This window comes from Phoca vitulina, unplaced genomic scaffold (assembly GCF_004348235.1).
Source record: "Phoca vitulina isolate PV1807 unplaced genomic scaffold, GSC_HSeal_1.0 scaffold13, whole genome shotgun sequence".
In the NCBI taxonomy this organism is placed as follows: domain Eukaryota; kingdom Metazoa; phylum Chordata; class Mammalia; order Carnivora; family Phocidae; genus Phoca; species Phoca vitulina.
This window is the reverse complement of record NW_022589716.1, coordinates 39,389,602-39,411,966: the sequence shown is the minus strand read 5'-3', so window position 1 is coordinate 39,411,966 and position 22,365 is coordinate 39,389,602. Positions and strand designations below refer to the sequence as shown.

The following is a 22,365-nucleotide window of genomic DNA, read 5'->3' as shown; positions in this document are numbered from 1 at the left end:
TCCAGGGCCTCTTGCCTTACATGACTCCAGGAGGCACCATTCACTGTGCATTCTGAGTTCGGCCTTTACCGAGAATATGAACGTGACTGGTGGGGATTTCCCGGAGTTGTGTAATGTGGAGACCTGGAGCTCCAGGAGGACAGGGATCTATCTTTTCTTTTTTTTTTTTTAAATGTGTGTGTGCTTATTTTGATCATTGCTGTATCCCTGTATCCGGAACTATGCCTGATCTATAGTAAGCTTTCAATAAATATTTGTTGAAAGAATGAATTAAAAAGCCCTTAAAGAGAGCCCATTTTACTGGTGAGGAAACTGAGGCGCAATGAGTTACTGATTTGCCGAAAGCTCCAAGAGACACTGAGGCAGCTGGGTGTTTCCAGCATGCCTGCTCTCAACAGCTTTGCAAAGCTGCATGTCTGAAATGCCTGGCATTGTCCCTGCCAGCCCGCGATTGCTCAACAAATATTAATGAATTTGCCTACATGGGTCAGCCTCTCTCCTCTGCTAGACAATCCCTACAGAGTAACAAACTGTCACATAGCTGTTGCTTTGAGAAATTAAATTAAATTGCAAGGTGCAAAGAAAAGGTGAACCTTTTGGAGTTTTTGGAAGAAAAATTCCTAACCCAACTGCTAATGGAGTTTGCAGGGGCCTCTCAGGCCTTTCCCACCGGATTCTTTTTCCTGCTGCCTTCCCTTTTGTGAGCATTTCTTCCCCTTTTTGCTTGCAGTGAGTTCTGCTCTCCTGTAGGCTACAATGTGTCAGTTGTTATAAAATCCAGGAGGTGGAGCTTGGTGACGAGGTGGGTGGGGGAGCACTCAGCCAGCCCTGCAGGGCGAGCAGTTCAGCCCTGGTTCACCCGAAGCTTAAGCCTTGCAGCAGGAAAACTTCCATCTCGCTCTCCTGGCTTTGATCCTCATTGTACATCAGACCAGAGGCGCCGAAGGGAGGGAGGATGCGAGATGACCGGTCCTTTGGCAACCTGACCATCTCCTTAGCAGAGCTTTTGAAAGCCAGCCGGGGACTGACTGCCCGACCAAGGAGGCGCCGCGCCTCTTGTGAATGTGTGTGTGTGTGTGTGTGTGTGTGTGTGTGGGTGGGTGAGCCGGTGTGAGTGAGTGAACGTGTGTGTATGTGTGTGTGTGCATCACGACCGTGTGTGTGTGTCCGGATGAGTGTGTGAGTGCACGCGTGAGTGTGTTTGCGTGCATGTGTGTATGATCGCTCTCGGTTATTATTTCTGTGGAAGAAAAATCTTGAAAATCTGGGGCAGGTTACTGTGCTCCTAGGGTGGTAGTTCTTCTTTTGCAAGAAGAGCTGACCAGACCAAGCTACTAGAGACATTTTTTTCGGCGAGTAAAGAGAATTTTCCTCCCGGATCGAGAGGGATTTTTCCCCCCCCCCCCGGCTCTGCAGCCGAGTAAAAGAGATTAGTCCCTAAACCTGTGAAATCGACTAGGGCCGTGTGATTACCAGGGCTTGAGAGAGGACTTGGGAAGAAAAAGAGAAATAAATCAAAACAGCTTGTCAGTGCCTTTGGCCACGTTGGAAGATGTCATCTCAAACTAAGTTCAAGAAAGACAAAGAGATCATTGCCGAATATGAAGCCCAAATAAAAGGTGAGATGCGGGCTGGGGAGTCATGCTTCCCCTCCCCTTTCCTTTTTCTCTTGCTTTGGCTTTCTTTTACCCTTTTCCTCCCTGCCATCACGAAATGTTGTTATGCATCAATAATCTTATTGTGAGTGGGACCAGTGGCAGCCGCACAAGTCCAGACTGGTTTCAACTGCAGAGAGCGCCGGCGCTGGGAGTATGGATTATAGAATGGGCAGCAATCACTGCATTGCAGGTGTGTGAGGAGGATCCGACGCCCGGCTTTAGGAGTGTCGCGGATACTCCATCATCTTGGTGGTGACATGTCACTCTAAGGCCATTTTGACAGTCACCACCTCCTCCCCCCATCCCATGCCGAAAGCCCCTTCATATGATTTTTTACCATCTACTTTTCTTTTTCTTGCCTCTTTTTGGTTTTTGTTGTTGCTTTCCCTTTCCCCTTTCTCTGGGCTGGAATTCACATGCATATGCACAGGAAAGCAGCATCCCTGGGCTGCCATTCTTTGTCAGTGTGTCTCGGCTGGCCTGGGTTGCCATGGATGAACTGTTATAGGGCATATTGATCCGAACTAATGCAGGCATTTAAGCATAAAGAGGGAGCTCGGTGCAGAAAATGTATTCTCTCACAGTGTGCAGCCCCAATCACCATCCGGCTGCTTGCTAGCATGTAGGGGCACCAGCCTTCATTCAAAGCCAACAGCTCAGTGTGCCGTTTGGGCTGGTCGGAGCTGCCTGGCTGCCGTAGTGCCCGAGGACGCCTGCCAGCAGGGTGAGATGACCTCTGGCTGCTTGGTCCAGCTTTGCTGCACGGGGGGCACACTCCTCTCTGAAGCTGCTCCCTAAGTCCTCCCTAGCAAGGCGAAATAGGACACTGGACACAATGGCATAGACAAATGCAGGCGGGATCCTCATTCATGCCAGACTGGGGTTCTCCCACCTTCGTGAGTTTTAGGCTCAGCTTTGGTGAGGAAAACCTAAAAGCACCATGCTCACCCTTTCTCTGAGGATGTACCCTGAGGGAAGCCTGGGCCTGCGCCTCTTAGTGTCTGGTTTCTTTCTGGTCCTGGATCTCCTTGCTGCGACACAGGCTGTGTTGTGGTCTTCCATGGAAAGACTGAAGACAAAATACGTCTTCAGGGGATACTGAGGCCTGCCCTTGAGGTTCTGAGTGGACTATTAGAGCAAGTTGGTTATTTGGGGCCCAGGTGACGTGAGGCTGCCACACCTGCTTTTAGGTGCTGCCGCAGCTCCAGACTCGGTGACCCAGGAAGTCGGGTTGCCTCCCTAGGAGCACCGGGAGGCCGGCATCCACAGCTGCTACACACGCTTCAGATGCTTGGGAACCTTTGGGAGGGGAGCAGCCATCAGGGGAGACCTTTGTTTTTTTTTTCCAGTCTCGCCAACCGTCTTGTGTCTTTTAGTTCTGGTCAGACCCGGCATGCTAATCACCTCTGGGTGGACCCCAGGGCAGAAATAAGCAGAAAACCCTTCTCCAGTTTTCAGTTCAGTATGGAAAACAGTGCCTTACGATGTTTCAGCCTTGCTGAGGATTTAGAAGCAAGTCCTTTATTGGTCAGAGATTTGAATTCACCCGACTGCTCCAATACAAAAGCCCAGGTTCGGTCTTTGCATACACACTTTTTAGGGAGTTTATGTTTTATAAGATGAATGTAGCTGATTATTATTGTTCTTTTTAACTGCGGTTCCCAAGAAAAATGGCACAATAGAGAAGGGGATGTTGAGTTTTGGACAATTTGGGGTTTTTATTAGCATTGTTGTGGTAGGGAGCATGCTTGTCTCATTTTTGGTTTGCTACCACTGGGCCTGTGAACTTTGCTTGAGGATCAATTAAGCATTTATTGCTCTGGCTGATTCTTTTACTTTTTACCTTTCACCTTTATTTTAACAACTACTCAGCAAGCCCAAGGTAACGCATTTCAGCAGGAAATTTGTCTAGATGATCTTGTCTCTCCCAGACTCTAAAGGTCTCTACATTCTGGTTAAAGGAATTGAATTTTATTCCTTTGGAATTGACACCCACATGACTTAGATCAGGATGTTGATGTGCCCAAAACCGTCTGGAATCTTTTCTCTCAAAATTCTGTTAATCATCATCATAATTACTGATGTCCATACAGGGCTCTACAGTTTCTCTGGCTCACTCCCAAACATCACTACTCGTGGCCTACACAATGTTACAGAAAGGGTTCGTATGAGCTCAGTTTTGGAGATGAGGAAACTGAGGCCTCATCGTGTGGAATGACTTGTCCAAGGTCACAAGGCTGGAAACGTGAAGGCAGCCGGTCATCTTTCCCAATACATTGTTTGCCTGAAGCTGCCCCCTGAAGGATTGATGTTAGTAGCAGATGGCGGTTTTGTGGTGGGGACTGGCTGCCTCTTGATCGTGTTCCATTGTTTACCCTCCTACTTTTATCCCTTGCCTTTGTTGCTTGCCTCTGAAGAATGTTTGACCAATCACCAAAAATAACGCCTGATGCCAATTTCCTTTCTCCCAGAGTATCATATGGCCAATTTGGTGCAAACACTTCACTTAGGTAGATTTTGTCCTCTGTGAGTCGAGTGAGGAGAATTTTTGGTTTTTTAAAAATGACACTGAGTTCTTTGTTGACTTATTCTCTTTTATCTCTTTTTGAAGAATTTATTGACCTAAGAATTTTTAAAACTGTTTCTTTTTTCCTGTTGTAAAAAATCTCAGATCTATGCCTTCTCTTGCCTCGTCAAATACTTGAATCCCTTTGATTATATATTTGCAACATAGTAGTATACCATGTGCTTTTACATTTCCAGTGATGGGGAACTCATCACTTCCCAAGTCTACATATTCTACCTATGGATAGCTCCGGCTGTTGTGTTGTTTATGTCCACCTATTGCTTCTATATTATCTTCCCCTTGGGACTTCATAGAACAAGACAGATGCTGCTTCGTCCCCATGACTGCCCGTTGGATGTTTGGAGACTCTGATCATAGCCCCTGGACTATGATTATCCTCATTTGCTCATGTAAGGTGCTTATCTGCTGCTTAATCATCTTCTCTCTCCTTTGGATTTACTGTATACTGGGATGCAAACTCTAGTGCCTTTGGGTGCTTGGCAGATAGAAAAAATGAGTGAAGCTGGCTGAGTAAGATGATTTGTGGTAGTTGATCACCACTTCATTGAGGGCAATAGAAGAAAGGGTGGTGGTGATTATGGTAGCCTTGAGAGCACGTGTCCTGTCCAAATGGAAAGTCACTACTTGGGTTCAGCCTGTTGTTGCCATTTAGGAATGTAGGCCTAACTAGATCTTTCAATTTCTCAAGAGATGCCAGAAATCTAGATGAAAGCTTTATGCTATTAAAGATGTTTTTCCAAGGTACACCTGGCTGACTCCATTGGTAGAGCTTGTGACTCTTGATCTTGGGGGTCATGAGTTCGAGTCCCAAGTTCAGTGTAGGGATTACTTAAAAAAGTTTTAAAAAGTTTTGTGACTCTTGATCTTGGGGTTATGAGTTCAAGCCCCACACTGGGTGTGAAGATTACTTAAAAATAAGATCTTAAAAAGAAAGATGTTTTGCCAAATGGACCTTCAAAAGATCATACTATCAAAAACCTTCTTCAAGAGTGGTAGCAAGTTCTAGGTGAAGGTCTCTGGATGTGGTCAGAGAAAGAAAACAACTATCACCTCCTTTATGCTGCATGTAATGCTTCTACTAATATAGCCCAAAGGTTGAATTGGCCCTTTCACTGCCCGCCTCCTCATTGTACCATATCTTTTATATCTGCCGTATTTTTCCAATCCACTAGGCTAGGAGTTTTGTCAGAGAAAAGAAAATGAAATGAATTTAATAGGACTTGTTTTTGGTGACCCTGTGCTGGCTCCAGATGGACTCTGCTTGCTGTCTGAGGTGCTTACAAGTGTCCATTTATGAATCTGTTCAAGAACTTTCCTTGAGAGTGACATCACATTTCTCTAGCCTGGAAATGGCAAGCTATAACTTCTTTCCCCTTTTGAAAATCAGAATAACATTTGCCCATCTCCAGAGTTTTGGCATCTATCCTATTTTTCACAATTCCCTCAAAGATCACTGATAGTGTTTGGTAATCTTATTTGCCAGAGTTCCTAGTATCCTGGCTCTAATTCATCTTGCTGTCAGACATGATGATCTGTTCTGCTTTTATTCAGAGTTCCCATTTCCATTTCAACCTAATAGAAAATTGAAATAGAAACACCGTGATTGACTTTAGTGTTTTGTTTTTTTATTATGCATCCATAGTCATTTTAGGTCATCTTCTTAAGAGCAAAAGTCTAGAATTTGGGGGAAGAAGAGCAGATTTTTGAAGACGATCACAGAGAAGTATTGCTTTACTCATTCATTTATATATTCATTCAATAAACATTGATTATCTACTTTGTTCTTAGTGTTGTGCTGGGGGTTGTAAGAGATGCAGAGTATATGATATATTCTTGGTTTTCTAAGATTTTTCTTGAAATATGGTGATAAAATCAGTGAAGGAAATTTAAAAAACTCAGAACACAAAAACTTCTGGCTGAACACCAGAATGAGTTTAGTCTGAAAGAGATTATGCCATTGAATGAGTGGATGAGCTCCTTAGGAACCCTCACTACTCTCAACAGGCTCCAAGGAGGAAAGGACGCTGGGTTGGGGAGACACTGGGGAGTAGTAGGAACTGTGGCTGATTAGTGAGCTCACCTAGAGGAGTCAGCTGCTGCTCGGCTCCAGTCTTCACTGCCAGGCAGGGTATGAGCCCAGAGTGGTCAGTTCTTTCAGTGTTTCAAGGGCATCTGGATTTTAAAACAAAATGTCTTGATTTTTATTTTTAATTTCTAAATTTTAAAAAATTTTAAATTAAAAACATTAAGACATTGGGTTGTCTTTTTTATTTTTGAGCTGTAAGAGTTCTTTTTTAAATTAAAGGATAGGGGCACCTGGGTGGCTCAGTCAGTTAAGCTTCTGATGCTTGATTTCAGCTCAGGTCATGATCTCAGGGTCGTGAGATCAAGCCCTGCGTGGGGCTTGGTGCTCAGTGTGGAGTCTGCTTCAGATTCTCTCTCTCCCTCTGCCCCTCTCCCTGCTCCTGCGTGTGCTCTCTCTCTCTCAATAAATAAATAAAATCTTAAAAAAAACAAATTGGAGGATAGTTGACATATAATGTTACATTAGTTTCAGGTGTACAACGTAGTGATCCAACTCTGTATATTAGGCTATGCTAAGCTCACAAGTGTAGCTACCATCTGTCACCATACAACACTATTACAGTACCGCTGACTATATTCCCTAGGCTGTGCCTTTCATCTCTGTGACTTATTCATTCCATAACTGGAAGCCTGTACCTCCCACTTCTCTTCATCCATTTTACCCATCCCCCCACTCCCTCCCTCTGACAACCATCAGTTTGTTCTCTGTACTTATGGGTCTGTTTCTGTTTTTGTTTTTGTTTTAAAGATTTTATTTATTTGACAGCACAAGCAGAGGGAGAGAGAGGGAGAAGGAGGCTCCCCGCTGAGCGAGGAGCCTGATGTGGGACTCGATCCCAGGACCCTGGGATCATGACCCAGGGCGAAGGCAGCCGCTTAACTGACTGAGCCACCCAGGCATCCCGTCTGTTTCTGCTTTTTGTTTATTCATTTGTTTTGTTTTTTAGATTCCACACATATGTTAGATCACATGGTATTTGTTTTTCTCTGTCTGACTTACTTCACTTGGCATAATATCCTCTAAGTCTATCCATGTTGTTACAAATGGCAAGACCTCATTCTTTTTGATGGCTGAATAATGTTCCATTGTATATATATGCCACATCTTCTTTATCCATTCATCTATCCATCCATGGACATTTAGGTTGCTTCCATATCTTAGCTATTGTAAATACTGCTGCAGTAAACATAGGGGTGCATATATCTTGTCAGATTTGTGTTTTTGTTTTCTTTGGGTAAACACCCAGCAGTGGAATTACTGGATCATAGGGTATTTCTATTTTAATTTTTTGAGGAACCAACATACTGTGTTCCACAGTGGCTGCACCAATTTACATTCCCACCAACAGTGCACAAGGGTTCCTTTTTTTGCGCTCTAAGAGTTCTTTATTCTGGATACAAGTCCCTTAGCAGATATATAATTTGCAAGTATTTCCCCCCATTCTGTGGGTTATCCTTTCCCTTTTTTGATGGTGCCCTTTGAAGCACAAAAGTATTTAATTTTTATGAAGTTTAGATTATCTATTTATTCTCATGCTTTCATGTCATATCTAGGACTCTTTTGCCAAATCCAAGGCCATGATGAAAAGCTCCTGATTTTTAAATAGCTCAGATTTTTAAGAAACACTCTGCTGCCTGAACAAACCCATCAGTAGGACATCTTCAGCCCATAGCCCACCACTTTGCAACTTCTGGCCTACAAGTTGAAGTCCATAAAAGGTCTTGGTGATGGAGCCTCAGCCAGTTTTCCTGTTTTATCTTCAGTTGTTTTCTCTATAATAAGCCTGTGCTTTTACAACCACATGAAACCAATCCTTGTCTCTGAGTCCTCCATACCCCTTCCCACCTCCAAATCTTTCCACATTTGTGCCTTTGTTCTGTTTAAAATGTCCCCCTCTTCTCACACTTTCTTTGTCTGGCCAATTCCTGACCATCCTTCAGTGCCTGCCCAAATGATACCTTCTTCCGTGATGCCTTCCTAATAACTCTCCTACGCAGAATTAGTGGTTCTGCCTCACATCTGCCCCCCACATTCTGAGCCTTATTATTCTTTATTACAATCTTGTGATTAGTCCTTTGGCCATGAACTCTTGAGGCTAGAAATGCTCATGGTCATTTTGTTTCCAGAATGTGGTTGGCACAAGATAGGTTGAGAGAGTGGCTGGTAAGTTACTAATAAGAAGTTTTACTCTTACAACTTTTAGCTAACATAGTTATTCTCTTTGACATATGTCTTAGTCTGCCATAACAAAATACTGTGAACGGGGTGGTTTAAACAATAGACATTTATTTCTCACAGTTCTGGAGGCTGGAAGTCCAAGATCAAGGTACTAACACATTTGGTTCCTGGTGTTGTAGATGGCTGTCCTTTCTCTGTATGCTCACATGGCCTTTGCTCAGTGTGTGGAGAGAGACAGAGAGCTATCTTCTTCTTCTTCATATAAGGGCACCAATCCCATTATGAGGGCCCCACCCTCATGACCTTCAACCAAACCTAATTATCTCCCCAAAGCCTCATCCACCTCCAAATACGATTACACTGGGGGTTAGGGCTTCAACATATGAATCTGGAGGGGGAGACACAAACACTCAACCTATGACAGCACCCATATTTTCTGTTCCATTGAAAGTAGGGGTTTTACTGAGAAAGGAAATATTCTCCATAGTTTGCTGAAGTTCCTTGTTTGTCCCTGATAGTGGAGATTTGGTGAAGGCTGATGTGTCGAAAGCCAAGGTCATGTTTGATGAGGTGATGTTTGCCGTGATCGTGGTGGAGTGCGCATTCCAGGCTCTTTCCAGTTTGGGGAAATCAATGGATCTGGGGGTCTGTATTGGCTGTTTTTGGAGTTTTCACCACCAGGGTTTTTTAGAGACAACCTTTCCTTTCTAGAAACCTCTCTTATTCATTCATTCCTTCACTTACTCACTCATTCACCAATGATGGTTACAAGCTATGCTTCAGGTTATATAACTTTATTTAGCGGTGGGAGATCATTAATTTTTATTTATCTCTAGGTCTCAGTCATATATAGCAGTATCTCATTTTGTGTTCTCAGTAATTCTCTGAGGTAGTCATTATTATTCCCATTTTATAGGTTAAAAGCTCTAAGGTTCAGAGAGATAAAGTTACATCAGATCGCATAGCAAACAGGGGCAGAGCTAGGATTTAAATGAAGCCTTCCTGACTTCCAGTTGTAAAGGGAGGCAAGAAGCATGCCAAGGCAATGTGGCTCTGAAACCTAGGGGTTCCTTTATTGGGGGGCCAGTCTGGGATGGGTCTTAATCTTTGACTTCCTACCCTTCCTAAAACTTCAGCTCCCCTTCTAATCTGACTTTTCCTAGTGCTCACTGGATGCCACCTAGCTGTGTCAGATACCTTCACCCCCCCCCCCCCCCCCCCTGGAGTCACCTTTGGCAAAGTGCCACTGGAGATACTCCTGTAGACTTGACTGAGGCTGCCATATCTGCCTCTGTCAACCTGGAAATATAGAACCAGAAACCTGAGTGGTCTTCTAGTCCAGTTCTCCCACTTCTTCCCCCCTAGATGTGGAAACTGATGTTCAGAGAAGGGTTCTGGCTTGCAGACACTTGTAGATCATAGTTCCAGGAGGGGGAAAGCTCTCTCTGCTAGGCCCATTGCTGTAGGCTCGTGCCTGGCCTCTAGTTGGTGATCCATAGATGTATGGAGTTGAATTGCTCTGGTGGGTGGTGCAAGCCCAGGTGGTGGTGATTGCCTGGGAGGCGGAGCTGAGTGGTACCTTGGAGAGCAGGACGAGGCAAGGATATAATAGGGTAAGGATGGGCGGGCAGGGAGGTTAGGCTGGGTCAGAAATTGGGTCCTTTCCGGGAAGGGATGGGGGTTGACTTCTTCAAGATGCTGAGTTTCAGAACCTCTGGCCTAATACAGGACCCAGCAAGTGGTGTCCTGGGCTTGATTTCACTTGTAAATGATTCATTCCTGATGGCTTGTTGGTGTTTATAAAATATCTTGGCTGGCCAGGAGTGGGATTTTGGCTCTTTTCTCTTCATTTGTTTAATCATTAGGCCAATTTATGTTTGGAGTAGTGTTCCCTGAGGTGTATTCCATGAAACTGGATGTAAAGAGGCTTTAGCTGGAAAAAACAGTTCTGTGGTCAAATGAGTCTTGGAAGTTCTAACATAAACTGAGTTAAATAGGTTTGTTTCCCACAGGACTTCTGGGAACCTTAAATGTGTTAAGTATGAAGTGCCAAAAAGGGGCCATGGACTTTTCTCAAACTTGTTCAGTCCCGTAGACATTTTTCATGGAATATCTCACACAACTCTATTCCTGAGGGGCGCCTGGGTGGCTCAGTCAGTTAAGTGTCTGCCTTTGGCTCAGGGATTGGAGCCCTGTGTCTGGGCTCCCTACTCAGCGGGGAGTCTGCTTTTCCCTCTCCCTCTGCACCCCCCCCCCACTTATGCTGTCTCTCGCTCTCTCTCTCAAGTAAATAAATAAAATATTAAACAACAGCAACAACAACAACAACAACAACAACAACAAACTATTCCTGACTGTATTCCCAAGATTACATTTTGGAAAGTATCAGACTACACAATTTGTGGATTATCCCGATTCTTTCTCTTTTTTGCCTTTTGCCCAGTTCCCTAATTTTTATACTTTTCTCAGAGGGCAGTTTGAAGAGGGGAAGAGGTAAAACAAATGCGTATCCAGCCCAGCTAAGTGATATTGATGTGGTGTTTTGAGGTCACTTAGAAAATGTGGGTTTTGACATCTCCAATTACAGAGTACTCAACCATTGATTTAAATGGTAATTTGGCGACAGCTTGCCCCTGATCAATATGCGTGGCGTGTGCCCGTCTATGTGTGACAGTAGGGGATGCCCTCAACTGCAGGCTGCGTTCAAGGTGCCTTGAGTGGACCCCAGCACTGCCCCTGGGATTGTACAGTCGATGCCAGGTGACAGGGGTACTGAGGAACGCATGGAAGCCCACAGCCCGTGCACCTCAGAGGGAACAGAGATCAGCCACAAATCCAGGTGTATGAGAAATGTGTTTTTCTTTATGTTTCTGTAGCTTGATTTCCATTTCTCATCTCTCTTCTGCTGGGGGTGGCAGAAATAAATATAAGTCAATTTGGGGTCTCTCCTGTTTCCTTCCATGCTGTGCCCCAAGGTCCAGGGGACGAAGGTAGTGCCAAGGGACATCTCTTGTGCTTTATCATCAGTCTATTTTGGCAAATGAAATAGCCTCCTTCTCTTCGGGCCTTTGGTGGTCTGTCCATGCCAGTGATCCATCCTTCTTTGTTCCCAATCTCGAGACTCCTTCCTGTGTCCCTCTCTTCAGTCCTTCCATGCTGTTTGCAAGCACTACCATGCTGGCTTGTGAAGAACTCTGGACATTTGTCTCAGGCCTGTCTTGCCATGCCCTGTCCTTGCTTCTCCAGTGCCTCCCTGGAGCTCTCTGGCTGGGGAAGCAGCCCAGCTCCTCTCTGTTCTACAAATCTATATGGGGGTTCCCTTGTCACCTTCTTTCCCTGGGCTTGTTTGGGGTGAGGCAGGGTACAGGCTGTTTTCCTATAGATCCATAAAATCTACATACACTTTCCTGACTCCTGGAAATCTTTATCCATGTGTAGATTAGGGGTGGTATCCTGGCTCTTTGTCATCAGACATTCCCTCAAAGCTGCTGTACATAATCCACATTCTTTCTATTCTCCCTGAGGGCTAGACTTTTGAAAGTCAAAAGCCAAGAATTGACTCTTTCTCTGTATTACCCCAGAGGCAACAAACATAGAAAGCCCTCCTTGCCTGAATCTGGTCCAGAAGCTCTTAAGGAAATATGGATGAAAAACCTTCACTATTTCAAGATATTAATTGTAGTGAATTTCTTTTCTTTTCCACTTGTACCATCCTGACCCAGACCACCGTCACCTCTTGCTGGGATCATGGCAACATCCTTCTAACTCAGGGTTTCTCAGCCTCCGCACTACTGACATTTGGAGTTGGATCAGTTTTTGGTGGGTTGTTGGAGCCCTGGCCTCTACCCACTAGACTCCTGTAGCACCCCTCTCCCTCCCCGAGCTGTGACAACCAAAAATGTCTCCAGACATTGCCAGATGTTCCCTGAGGGGGCAAAAGAGGCCCTAGTTGAAAGCCGCTGACCTAACTGGTCTCCCTGATTCTTCTCTTACTCTCATGGCCTGTTCTTTGCACAGCAGCCAGCAGTAATCCGTACACAATTTAAATCTAACCATGTTACTCCCTGGGTCCAAACCGTCCAGTAGCATCTCATTGCATAAGAGTCAAATCGAGGGGCGCCTCGGTGGCTCAGTCGGTTAAGTGTCTTGACTCTTGATTTCCATTTGGGTCATGATCTCAGGGTCCTGGGATCCAGCCCGGTGTTGGGCCCCTGCATTGGCCTCATGCTCAGCATGGACTGTGCTTGGGGTTCTCTCTCTCCCTCTCCCCTTGCCCCTCCCCCAACTTTTTTTTAAAAAAGATTTTATTTATTAACACAGAGAGAGAGAGACTGAGAGAGAGGGAGAGACAGCACAAGCAGGGGGCAGTGGGAGAGGGAGAAGCAGGCTCCCCGCTGAGCAGGGAGCCAAACACAGGGACCCTGGGATCATGACCTGAGCCAAAGGCAGATGCTTAACTGACTGAGCCACCCAGGTGCCCCAACAAATAAAATATTAAAAAAAAAGTTGAATCCAAACCCCTGGCTAGGCTTACAAAGCCATGTTCTGCCCACCTTGGCCTCCTTACCTCTCCACAATCCAAGCTTGTAACCCACTTCAGGCCTTTGCACATAGCTTTTCCCTCTCTCTAGAATCCTTTTCCCCTGGATTGTCACATGGCTGGCTCCTTCTTGGTATTCAGCTTTCAGCTCTCATGTCACTTCCTGACTACTCAACCTTAAATAGCCATGAAGTAACTAGTGGATTAGCTGACTTGAATTCTCAGCAGACCACTTATGGCTATATGATATTTTCCCTTCTTCGTTTATTTCTTCTCTTTACCAGAATTGAAAGTCTCTAAGAATAGGACTTTTGTTTCCCTTGCCCATTTGTGTTTTGTTAGCACTTGGAACAGCCCTTGGTCTATAATAGGTGATCAAAATATTTGTTGAATGAATGAATGAATGTACATTTCCTTTTGATGGACTTTGTGCACAAGCGCATATAGATGTTCTGCTTCAGGGTACATGGGATTGTATTGGGAATTGCAGTTCAGAGGAACATAATGAAGCAGATCTAGGCTTTCCCCAAGCCCTGAAGGAAAGGTAATTCAGGAAGATGAAGAATACAAAGAACAGACAATTGTATCTAGGCAGGGCTGTCCAACTCATTAGAGGGACCAGGGGGCCACTTGCAGGGATACTGCAGGGAATCCAATATTTTCTGTTAATTGTGTTCCTTGTGTGTGTCTGATATGGGGACACAAAAATGGGTAAAATATAGTCCCCATCCCTGTCTTGATGGACTCATAGTTTTCTAGGAAAGATAGTTACAAAAATAGATTAATTGATTATAATAAGTATAATAAGTACTGGGATAGTACTGGAACCACACACACTTTGGGAACTGAGAGTGAAAGTGACAGCTTTTCCTGGGAGAGCTGGAGAAGTTCTTACAGAAGAAAGGACTTTTGAGTAGGGTTTTGAAGGATGGATAGAAGCTCAGCTGGTGACAAAGGCATGTCATGAAGAGAGAATAGCATGTACAAAGGCATGGGGGTTATGGAAGGGCCTAGGTACTTGGGAAATGGTGAGAAGTTTGGTATGGCTGAAGTCCAGAGTAGATGGAATGGAGTAGGAGTTGGAGATGAGACTAGAAAGGAAAAGAGCTTGAAGTTCCTTTCTAACCATTGGATCCCATGAGTCTTTGACCTTGGAGATGGAGGATGAGGTTCTTATTTTTTTTATTACATTTTTTTTTCTGATTATGGATATAATACATGCTTGTTATTTTAAAAGTTTCTAATAATAATAAAAAAAATTAAAAAAAAAATAAAAGTTTCTAAAATACAGAAAAATAAAAAAAAAAATTAAAAAAAAAGAATCTAGAAGCCACTACCTGAGCCACCACTATAAATAGTCCATGTATTATTACCTTTCAGACTTTATATCTCTATCTACAAATCTGTTTTATTCATATATATATATATATATATAAGATAAAAAAATGGGACCATAGATCTTTAATGAAAAGTTATAAAAATAAACCTGATAGGCAGAGTGTCATAGGCCTAGAGCTTAAAATGGATAGAGTATGGCCTAAAAATACACAGACTTTGTCAAGTAAGAACGTTAATCAATAAGCATGACCTTCCACGTGTTTTGATGGTCCTTTAGAACAGGGGATTGGTTTGTTGGAAACCATCCTACTGTGGTGGTTGGCTTGTGTTGCCACTTCTGTCCCACTGGATTTATGTAAAATTGAGGGGAACTGAGTTGACTTATCAAGAACTGCCCTCCACATCTGTCCTAGCCACTCACAGCTGAAATTTTCCCCCTTTCTGGTCCCCTGTTGTCTCACTTCCCTGTTGGTACCCAAGCAGCGGTTCCTGCCTTTGGCAGGAAGTATTAAAAGGAGAGTGTTGTCTAGGACAAAGAATTTAGCCTCAGCAGTGGGTTGCCCTTCCCTGCTGGTACCTTTCCTTTGGTCCACCTTTCCCTGTTGTTCTCTGCCAGCATCCCTGGTCACCCGTAGTACTTTTGGGATTCCTGATTGCTGATCTACTTCCAACAGTGATAACCTGCTTTCCTCTTGCTTCTGATAGTTGGTGGGGGTATTTCGGAATATAGTTTATTTTAGATTAGTATGTTTCCCAGCTCTTTGTCAGACAGAAAGGCCTGGATTCCTGTAGGTAGGTAGAGCTCTCACTCAGAGATCGGAGCACAGTGGGAGGGGACGGCTCTGTAGGGGCACCTTCCATAGCTTAGGGTGCTTTAAAAGCAACAAGAGAAAGAGAGAGGGAGATGACATGAGAGGACCCTTACCAATGAAACACCTGAGCCACCTTCAGGGACATGAAAGAGTGGGTGTTGCTTCTTTGATTTTGTTTGTATTAAAGAATGCAAACTGGCTGAGCAACATGGCTGCTCTCCAGCTGTCATCTTGGTAGGACATTTACAAGCAGGGTTGGCTATTACGTTACTTTTTACTTTATCAGTGGCCTCTCCAGACAGTATTTTGGATCTCCCAAAGATATATTTTCTTGAGGAAACTGAGGCAGAACAACAGTTACCTCCTGGCTTCTGACACCTGGTAACTGATAACTCCTTGACCTCCTACCCTGGCCATTTGGGCTCCTGATCTTTTGCCTGGTTGTGGTCTTTGGAGTTTATTTGTCCCTTGATCCTTAGCTAATACAGGGCTTTAGTCTTGGCCTGACCCTCCTGCTTAGGCCCCACCCTGAGTATCTCTGCCTTGCCGGATCTCATACTTGGCATAATATTACCATCAAAACTCTGTGCCAAAAATGGCAGAGGCCCCACTGCTCTTTGCCAGAAACATGCAATTGTTGTGCTATCAGGAATAGTGGGGAAGAAATGTTGAGAATGTGGTGGGCCAGTTCACTTTGATTTAGCTTAACAAATATTTATTGAGTTCCTACTATGTTCTCTGCCCTCATAGACTTTAAAATTCTGTGGGGAAGGTGGATTTTTAACTTGTAATGACAAAAATGTTGAGTGTTAGGAGGGGGTGGTACTGAGTTGTTGGGTAGGTGATTTCTGATATTGATCTATAAAGTTGAACCATATTGGCCAAGCTTATCTCCCAACCATCATTTTCTGAGCTATTTAGGATCTAGACAGAACCATCTTTCTGTTTAGAGAAGAGTCAGAAGCCATCAAAATATTGAAGGAGTCAGGAAGTGGTACTTCTAAGAGAAACATACAACTCCTGGTATAAGACAAAAATGGTTCCAGAAAAGGAACTTTGCAGTAGTTATACTCAAGATGGTAAATACAATTGTGGGGTAAGTGCTATTAAGGGGAAATTAAAGCCAGGGATCAACTGAAAGCGGCTGAAATCCATCCTAGTTGAACAAGTTATGCTAAAGTCACAGAAGGGAGTTGAGTGGAGAATATGGACTGTGGAAGGAGGCGGGGGATGAGGCTCTGGCTCTGGATGGAATCTCACACACCTGGGTCTGAGTTTTGCCTTATGGCTTATCAGCTGAATGACCTTGGATAAGTCTTTTCTTATCCAAAAAAGAGAAGAAAAATAGGGATAATATCTCACCAATTTCCTTATTTGGAAAATGGGGATAATAATATCTCACTCGAGTGTGTGTGTGTGTGTGTGTATGTGTGTGTGAGAGAGAGAGAGAATTAGTTGAAGTAACACACATCAGAATTTCCAGCACACTTCTTGGTACACAGGAACCAAGAAAAATGAAAATGTTAGCTAAACCAGTTAAGAGGGTCATCAGCATTCAGAGCCCTGGACCATGAACCTAAACTTACAGTTGAAGCACTTAGTAAGTGCAACCGTTTGGAAAGGAGAGGAAGATGGGGCATCTAAGAAACCATGAGTACAGGCGCAATTGCCTGCATGGGCAGCTGGGAAAGGAAGTCCTGGCCATGATGCTTTCTTTGACTACTGCAGCGTTTTTCCCAGTGTGGCTGCTGGGCCACCTGCATCAGAATCATGAGGGAGGAATTGATAACAAACTCAGATTCTGGGGGCTTATCCCAGACCTATTGAATCAGAATCTCTGGGGGGTGGGGCCTGGGAACCTACATTTTTTAAGTGCCCCAGGTTTTATGAACTTGAAATATTTGGGCTTGAACTGTAATAAACTCATCAATTTGACTGTCTTTGTATCTTTTTCTTGAAGGCAAAGGAACATTTAGTAATTATGTAGATTACATGAATGAGAAAAAAAAAACCCAAGTCCCCAGTGTGTATGTGTATCCTGTGCGTGCATGCGTGCGTGTGTGTGTAATACAACCCTGTTTTGTTTTTTTTTTTAAATAAAAAATGTGCGTCTTTATGTTTTGGGTGTGTATAAGAGTCTGATAGTTCTTACTTATTTGTAATGCTGTTTACTCTTGGGGAGTAGGAAAAGAATGTAGGTCAGGGATGAGGGCAGGATGTTAGTGACAGGGAATGGTGGAAAGGAGACCTTTTTTCCTTATATTCTTCCATTTTGATTGATTTCTAAAATAATGAGCATGATTACTTTTCTAACTAAAAAGCCCACAAAGTTGACAATAAGTAAGGAATTTATTGACAAAATTTCCTGCTATGGAGGATGCTCAGACATCAGCTGAACTATAAAACGAAAGTGGAAAAGAAAAGAAGACAGACAGACACCTGCAACAGATATATAAGTAATGCTTAACTTCTTGTGGTATTCATTATATATTGTAAGAATGATGGCTGAAATGAAATATACTACTTTACTGGATGATTCCCCAGTGGAAGTAGAAGGTGTTTCTCCCTGTTCTGTCAAAATTCTAAGAGATGGGGATGGGGTGGAGTAGTCAAGCCCAACAATTTAATTTATTGGGTTCATATTGGGAGTCGTTGAATCTGGGGTCTAGAGTTGTAAGACCTGATTTTCCATCTCTGATCTGTCTTTTGAGCAAGGCACATCTCTATTTTTGCATCCTTGCTTCCTCATCTCTGAAATGAGGGCGTTATCTACCTTAGAGGCTAGTTGCTGCGAGGATGAAATGAGGTGGTGTGTGAGAAAGTAAACTCTAGAGTGCTGCAGAAATGTTAATTATTTCTATTTTTGCCTAGCTCCTCCCTTGGACATGCTGCTATTACCGTGGGGTTGTTTATGTGTCTGTCTCTCTGTGAGCTCATTGAGTGCAGGGACCTTGTTTTATTCATTCCCAAATTCTTGTGCTTAGTGCCTGCCACACAGGAGGCATGCAAAGCAAGTTCTGGAATAGCTATCAAGGTTAGAAAAATACACGCACAGTTAGGTTTAGGCTTATGAAAATACTAAGATGCTCTTCCAGGAAACACTGCCTTCCACTTCTATTTAAAATAATTAAAAAAAAAATTCACCCAAGTTCACAACAGAAATGATATTGCTAGGAGAAAGAAAAGAACTTCATTAAGGAAAATTTAATTGCCCAGTTTTCTAAAGAGACAGAGCCACATCCCTCCATCCTCATTACTGTCAAATGCAGGATGGCTGGTTCCAAGGAGGGCAAGATGAATGAAAAGAGATTGTGAAAAGGCAAATCCTGATACTCCTGAAGAAAAGTCTCCCAAGAAACAGGAATGCCCCCTGGATCACCAGTTTCCTTTATTGTTGGTCAGAGCCCGGGAATAAGCCTTCTCTGGGCAACTCAGACAAAGGCCTTCTTTGGCCTCCACCCCAGAACTTGGCCAGTAAACCACAAAGTCCCTTATTTCCCCTGGAAGTGGGAAAACTTCCAGTTGCTTGACAAAACTGGAAGGATTATCTGAGGCTCAACTTGGGGGCTCCAGTACCTCTAAGACCTGGGTAATTATCATCTGAATGGGCAGGGGGAGGACTGGAGCCAAGTCTAGAAAAAGAACCCTGGGGTAGACCTGCAGTTAGGAAAGAGGGGACCCATCTCAGGTTTGGTCCTCTGGACCCTTTTCCTATACAGTCACAAATCTGCGATTTCTTCTCTCTCCTCCTATACCAGTTCAGCCTGAGGGCACCATTCGATGGGTTCATAATTGTCCAAACTGGTGCCAATTATTGCACGGACCATTGTCAGCCTAGGTGAAGTCTTCAGTGGTCTGTCAAAAGGTTTTATCCTGTTCAGTGTTTTAATCGAGTATTTGGATGAAGATGTGAGTGTGCCCATCCACTTTGAGAATGGTAGGAAACCAAGGACAGCAGGCTTAGTAATCAGGAACATGGTTATTGCTATCGAACTGCCTGAGGTTTGCAGCCCAGCTCTGCTGCTTTCTAACTGTGTGACTTTGGACAAGTCTTTTCATCTCTCTAAGCCTCAATTTCCTCATCTGTAAAGGGGAGATAATAATCCTATCTCAAAAAGTAATGTAGAGGATTAAGTGAGATAAAACATGTATAGCCCTCTGCACAGTGCTTTGCACTCAGTAAGGACTCAGTCAATGTTAGCTATTGTTATTAATACTCGCAGCTGTAAGAGTCATACTCCAGGCTCTGGAGTCCAGTAGATTGGGCTCAGATTCTAGCTCTGCCATTTATTAGTTGTGGGCAAAATTGTTTAACCTTTCTGAGGCTCAGCTGTCCGGACTTCCGCAGACAAGGAACAGTGATACCCACCTTGGGCATTTCTATAAAGCATTTAGTCCAGAACAAACACATAGTAGATGCTCCATAAACAGTGGGTTATCATTAGGAGAAATAGCACCTCTTGCTGTGGACAGAACCAGGAAGCAGAGAGATCTTAATAGAACAGGATGAAGGACAGACTCTAAAAATGTGAAGTTTAATAGTATCTTTAAGAGCAGACCACCAACTCTTCAAGAGAAGCTCAACTTTTTTTTTGCCTATTGAGCCCTGAGAGGAGTTTCTCCTATGAATTGATAGAAATGTGAATAGGGGTGAGAACAAATTGGCATTTGGATAGGATACTAGACCTTGGGCCCTGATCCCATTCTGTCCCTTGGCCAGGTAGCTCTTGGCCCCTCCCCAAGAGGCTCCAGAGGGAAATATATGATAGAGGCCACTGACTGGGCAATGAACACCGATCCTGAAGCTGCCACTCAGTACCCCAGTGCTGAGCTGTTCTCCCCTGGAGAACTCCTTTAGCTGAGGTGGGTTAGGCATTCTGGCCTCCCTTCTAAGCCTATACTTGAACTTGACTCTGTTGCTCCAGAGTAACCAAAACAGGCTGAAGCTCAAAACTCTGACCCCTTCCCTTTAGGGACCAGCCTAGACAATTGGTCTGACTCCTCTCTGAGATGCTACTTAGATCTAACCTGCCACAAGGGGGAAGAGTCAGAAGTCTGGACCCACCCAGACTTGACCTTTGAACTCCTTGGAAGTATAACCTCTGGCAATTTTGGTCCATGAAGGTCATGAAGGTATTCCTAAAACCTGGCCAGTCCATAATGTTATCTTTCCTTTAGGTGGGTGGATTTCCATGCCCTTAATCTTGACCCTGACTTAGGAGTGCATAGAGTTGGCCTTGAGCTCCCTGAAGGTCAGAATTCCCCCCTTGTTGACCTTTCTTCTGTCCCCAAGAGCTTAACAGCCAAGCCTATGATTAACTCAGGGTGTGGCTCTCTCCCCCTGCAGAAGAAATCAATGGCGTGACATCACTCTGCATCCTCAGTTCTGCTCCATAATGTGCCTGCTATGCAGCCAGGAGCTGGATAGTTTACCCCCCAAGGATTTAAGAATGCCTCTTTGATGTCCCTCTCCTTTTCCAGATGTGTAAAAGCAGCTAAAGACTAAATTGAAAAGTTCAATGTAGTTTTTCTAACCAACACTGATCACCGGGCAGGAGGTGGTCTGCAGTCCAGTGATGTATTTTGTTGAGATGCACAGCAGAGTTGGGCAGCTTCATATACAAATCTGTATTTTTCACTTTTTGAAAGTGAAAATTGATCTGGCTGTACTGGGCCCCCATTCCCACAAGCTAACAAATCAGCCAGAGCTGAGTAGCAGCCCCTATTTTTAAATGAGGCATGCATCCTTGAGTCCCTGCTGGTTCCTGGGCAGGAGCTCTTGGGTCCCTAGGCACCCTTATCTCCCCCCTGCTGTTTCACTTACCTAAGCTTCCTGGTTTCTATAGGCATTCAGCATTGCCACTCCTGGATAAGTCCAAGATATTCTATATTCTATCTCAAATTATGCTCATCAGATGGGGTTGTACAAGGAGAAGTGAAGGACAGCATAACAAATAATTCAATATCTGTGATATAAAAATGCCTTCAACTTGCCACCATCTTTCAGGTTCACAATAGAGACTCCCTGTCACTATTTAAGAGTATCCTTCTTCACTTCTCCTCAAGGATGAGTTTGACATTGGAGTCAAGGACAAGACATTCTTCCCTGAGAAGTGCTGCTGTGTTTGCCCCGACCCACCTTGAGAGGAGCTGTAGGGAAGGTGGGGACAAGGACCCTTCAGCGGCTGGAGGCCATTAAAGATCCCATGATATGATGGATGGTATCCTTAGTTACCTCAGGTGTAGTCACTACAACACATTTTTTCTTAAAAAAAGATTATTTATTTGAGAGAGAGAGCATGCGTGCTTGTGCAAGCCAGCTGGGGGGAGGGGCAGAGGGACACAGAGAGAGGTAGTCTCCAGCAGGCTCCCCACTGAGCACAGGGTTGACGTGGGCTTGATCTCACAACCCTGAGATCATGACCTGAGCCCAAATCAAGAGTTGGATGCTCAACCGACTAAGCCATCCAGGCGCTCCTACAACACATTTTTAATAGTTAAAAATCCCTCAATGTAAGTTGATAGTTTTAACAACAAAGCATAGTCCACTTAAAGCAATTCTGCTCAAACACCATGGTCTCAGAACTCCCCATTAGACTCTGAAATCAGACAGACCTGGGACTGAATTCCAGCTTCATTACTAATCATCTCTCCTCTCTACCTCTCAGTTTCTGTCTCCTTAAAATGGGCACCTCTTTGGATTCTCGTGAAGATTAAATGAGATAATCCACACTTGGTATCTAGTCCAGTGTCTAGAACATGGGAAACACTCAGTAGTGCTCTCTATTATTCTTACTCAGATTTGGAGGGCTTGATTTGCTCCAAGAGTGAAATTTAGAACATCTACAGCAGAACCAGCAGCCTGGAGGCAAACTTAGACCCACAAGTGTGTTTTGTTTGGCCCTTGGAACATTTATAGAAGCAAATTAGTTTCATGAGTATTTTATAGTTTTCTGAGTACAATGGAATATTATGCAGCCATCAAAAGGAATGAGATCTTGCCATTTGCAACGATGTGGATGGAACTGGAGGGTGTTATGCTGAGCGAAATAAGTCAATCAGAGAAAGACATGTATCATATGACCTCACTGATATGAGGAATTCTTAATCTCAGGAAACAAACTGAGGGTTACTGGAGTGGGGGGTGGGGTGGGAGGGATGGGGTG

At 44.0% G+C, this 22,365-nt stretch overlaps 1 protein-coding gene across 8 annotated transcripts in view; it reads left to right on the top strand.

Annotated features, from left to right (window-relative positions):
- The first annotated feature begins 778 nt into the window (after positions 1-778).
- Positions 779-22,365, top strand: part of SRGAP3 (SLIT-ROBO Rho GTPase activating protein 3) — a 243,659-nt gene continuing 222,072 nt past the window's right edge. For 4 of the 8 annotated variants that reach the window (XM_032411847.1, XM_032411846.1, XM_032411845.1 and 1 more), the window contains exon 1: positions 779-1,619. In XM_032411847.1, coding sequence (XP_032267738.1) covers positions 1,553-1,619 — 67 coding nt within the window. In that variant the 5' untranslated portion in view covers positions 779-1,552. The remainder of the gene's footprint in view (positions 1,620-22,365) is intronic. The other 4 variants (XM_032411848.1, XM_032411849.1, XM_032411850.1 and 1 more) reach the window with 4 other exon arrangements.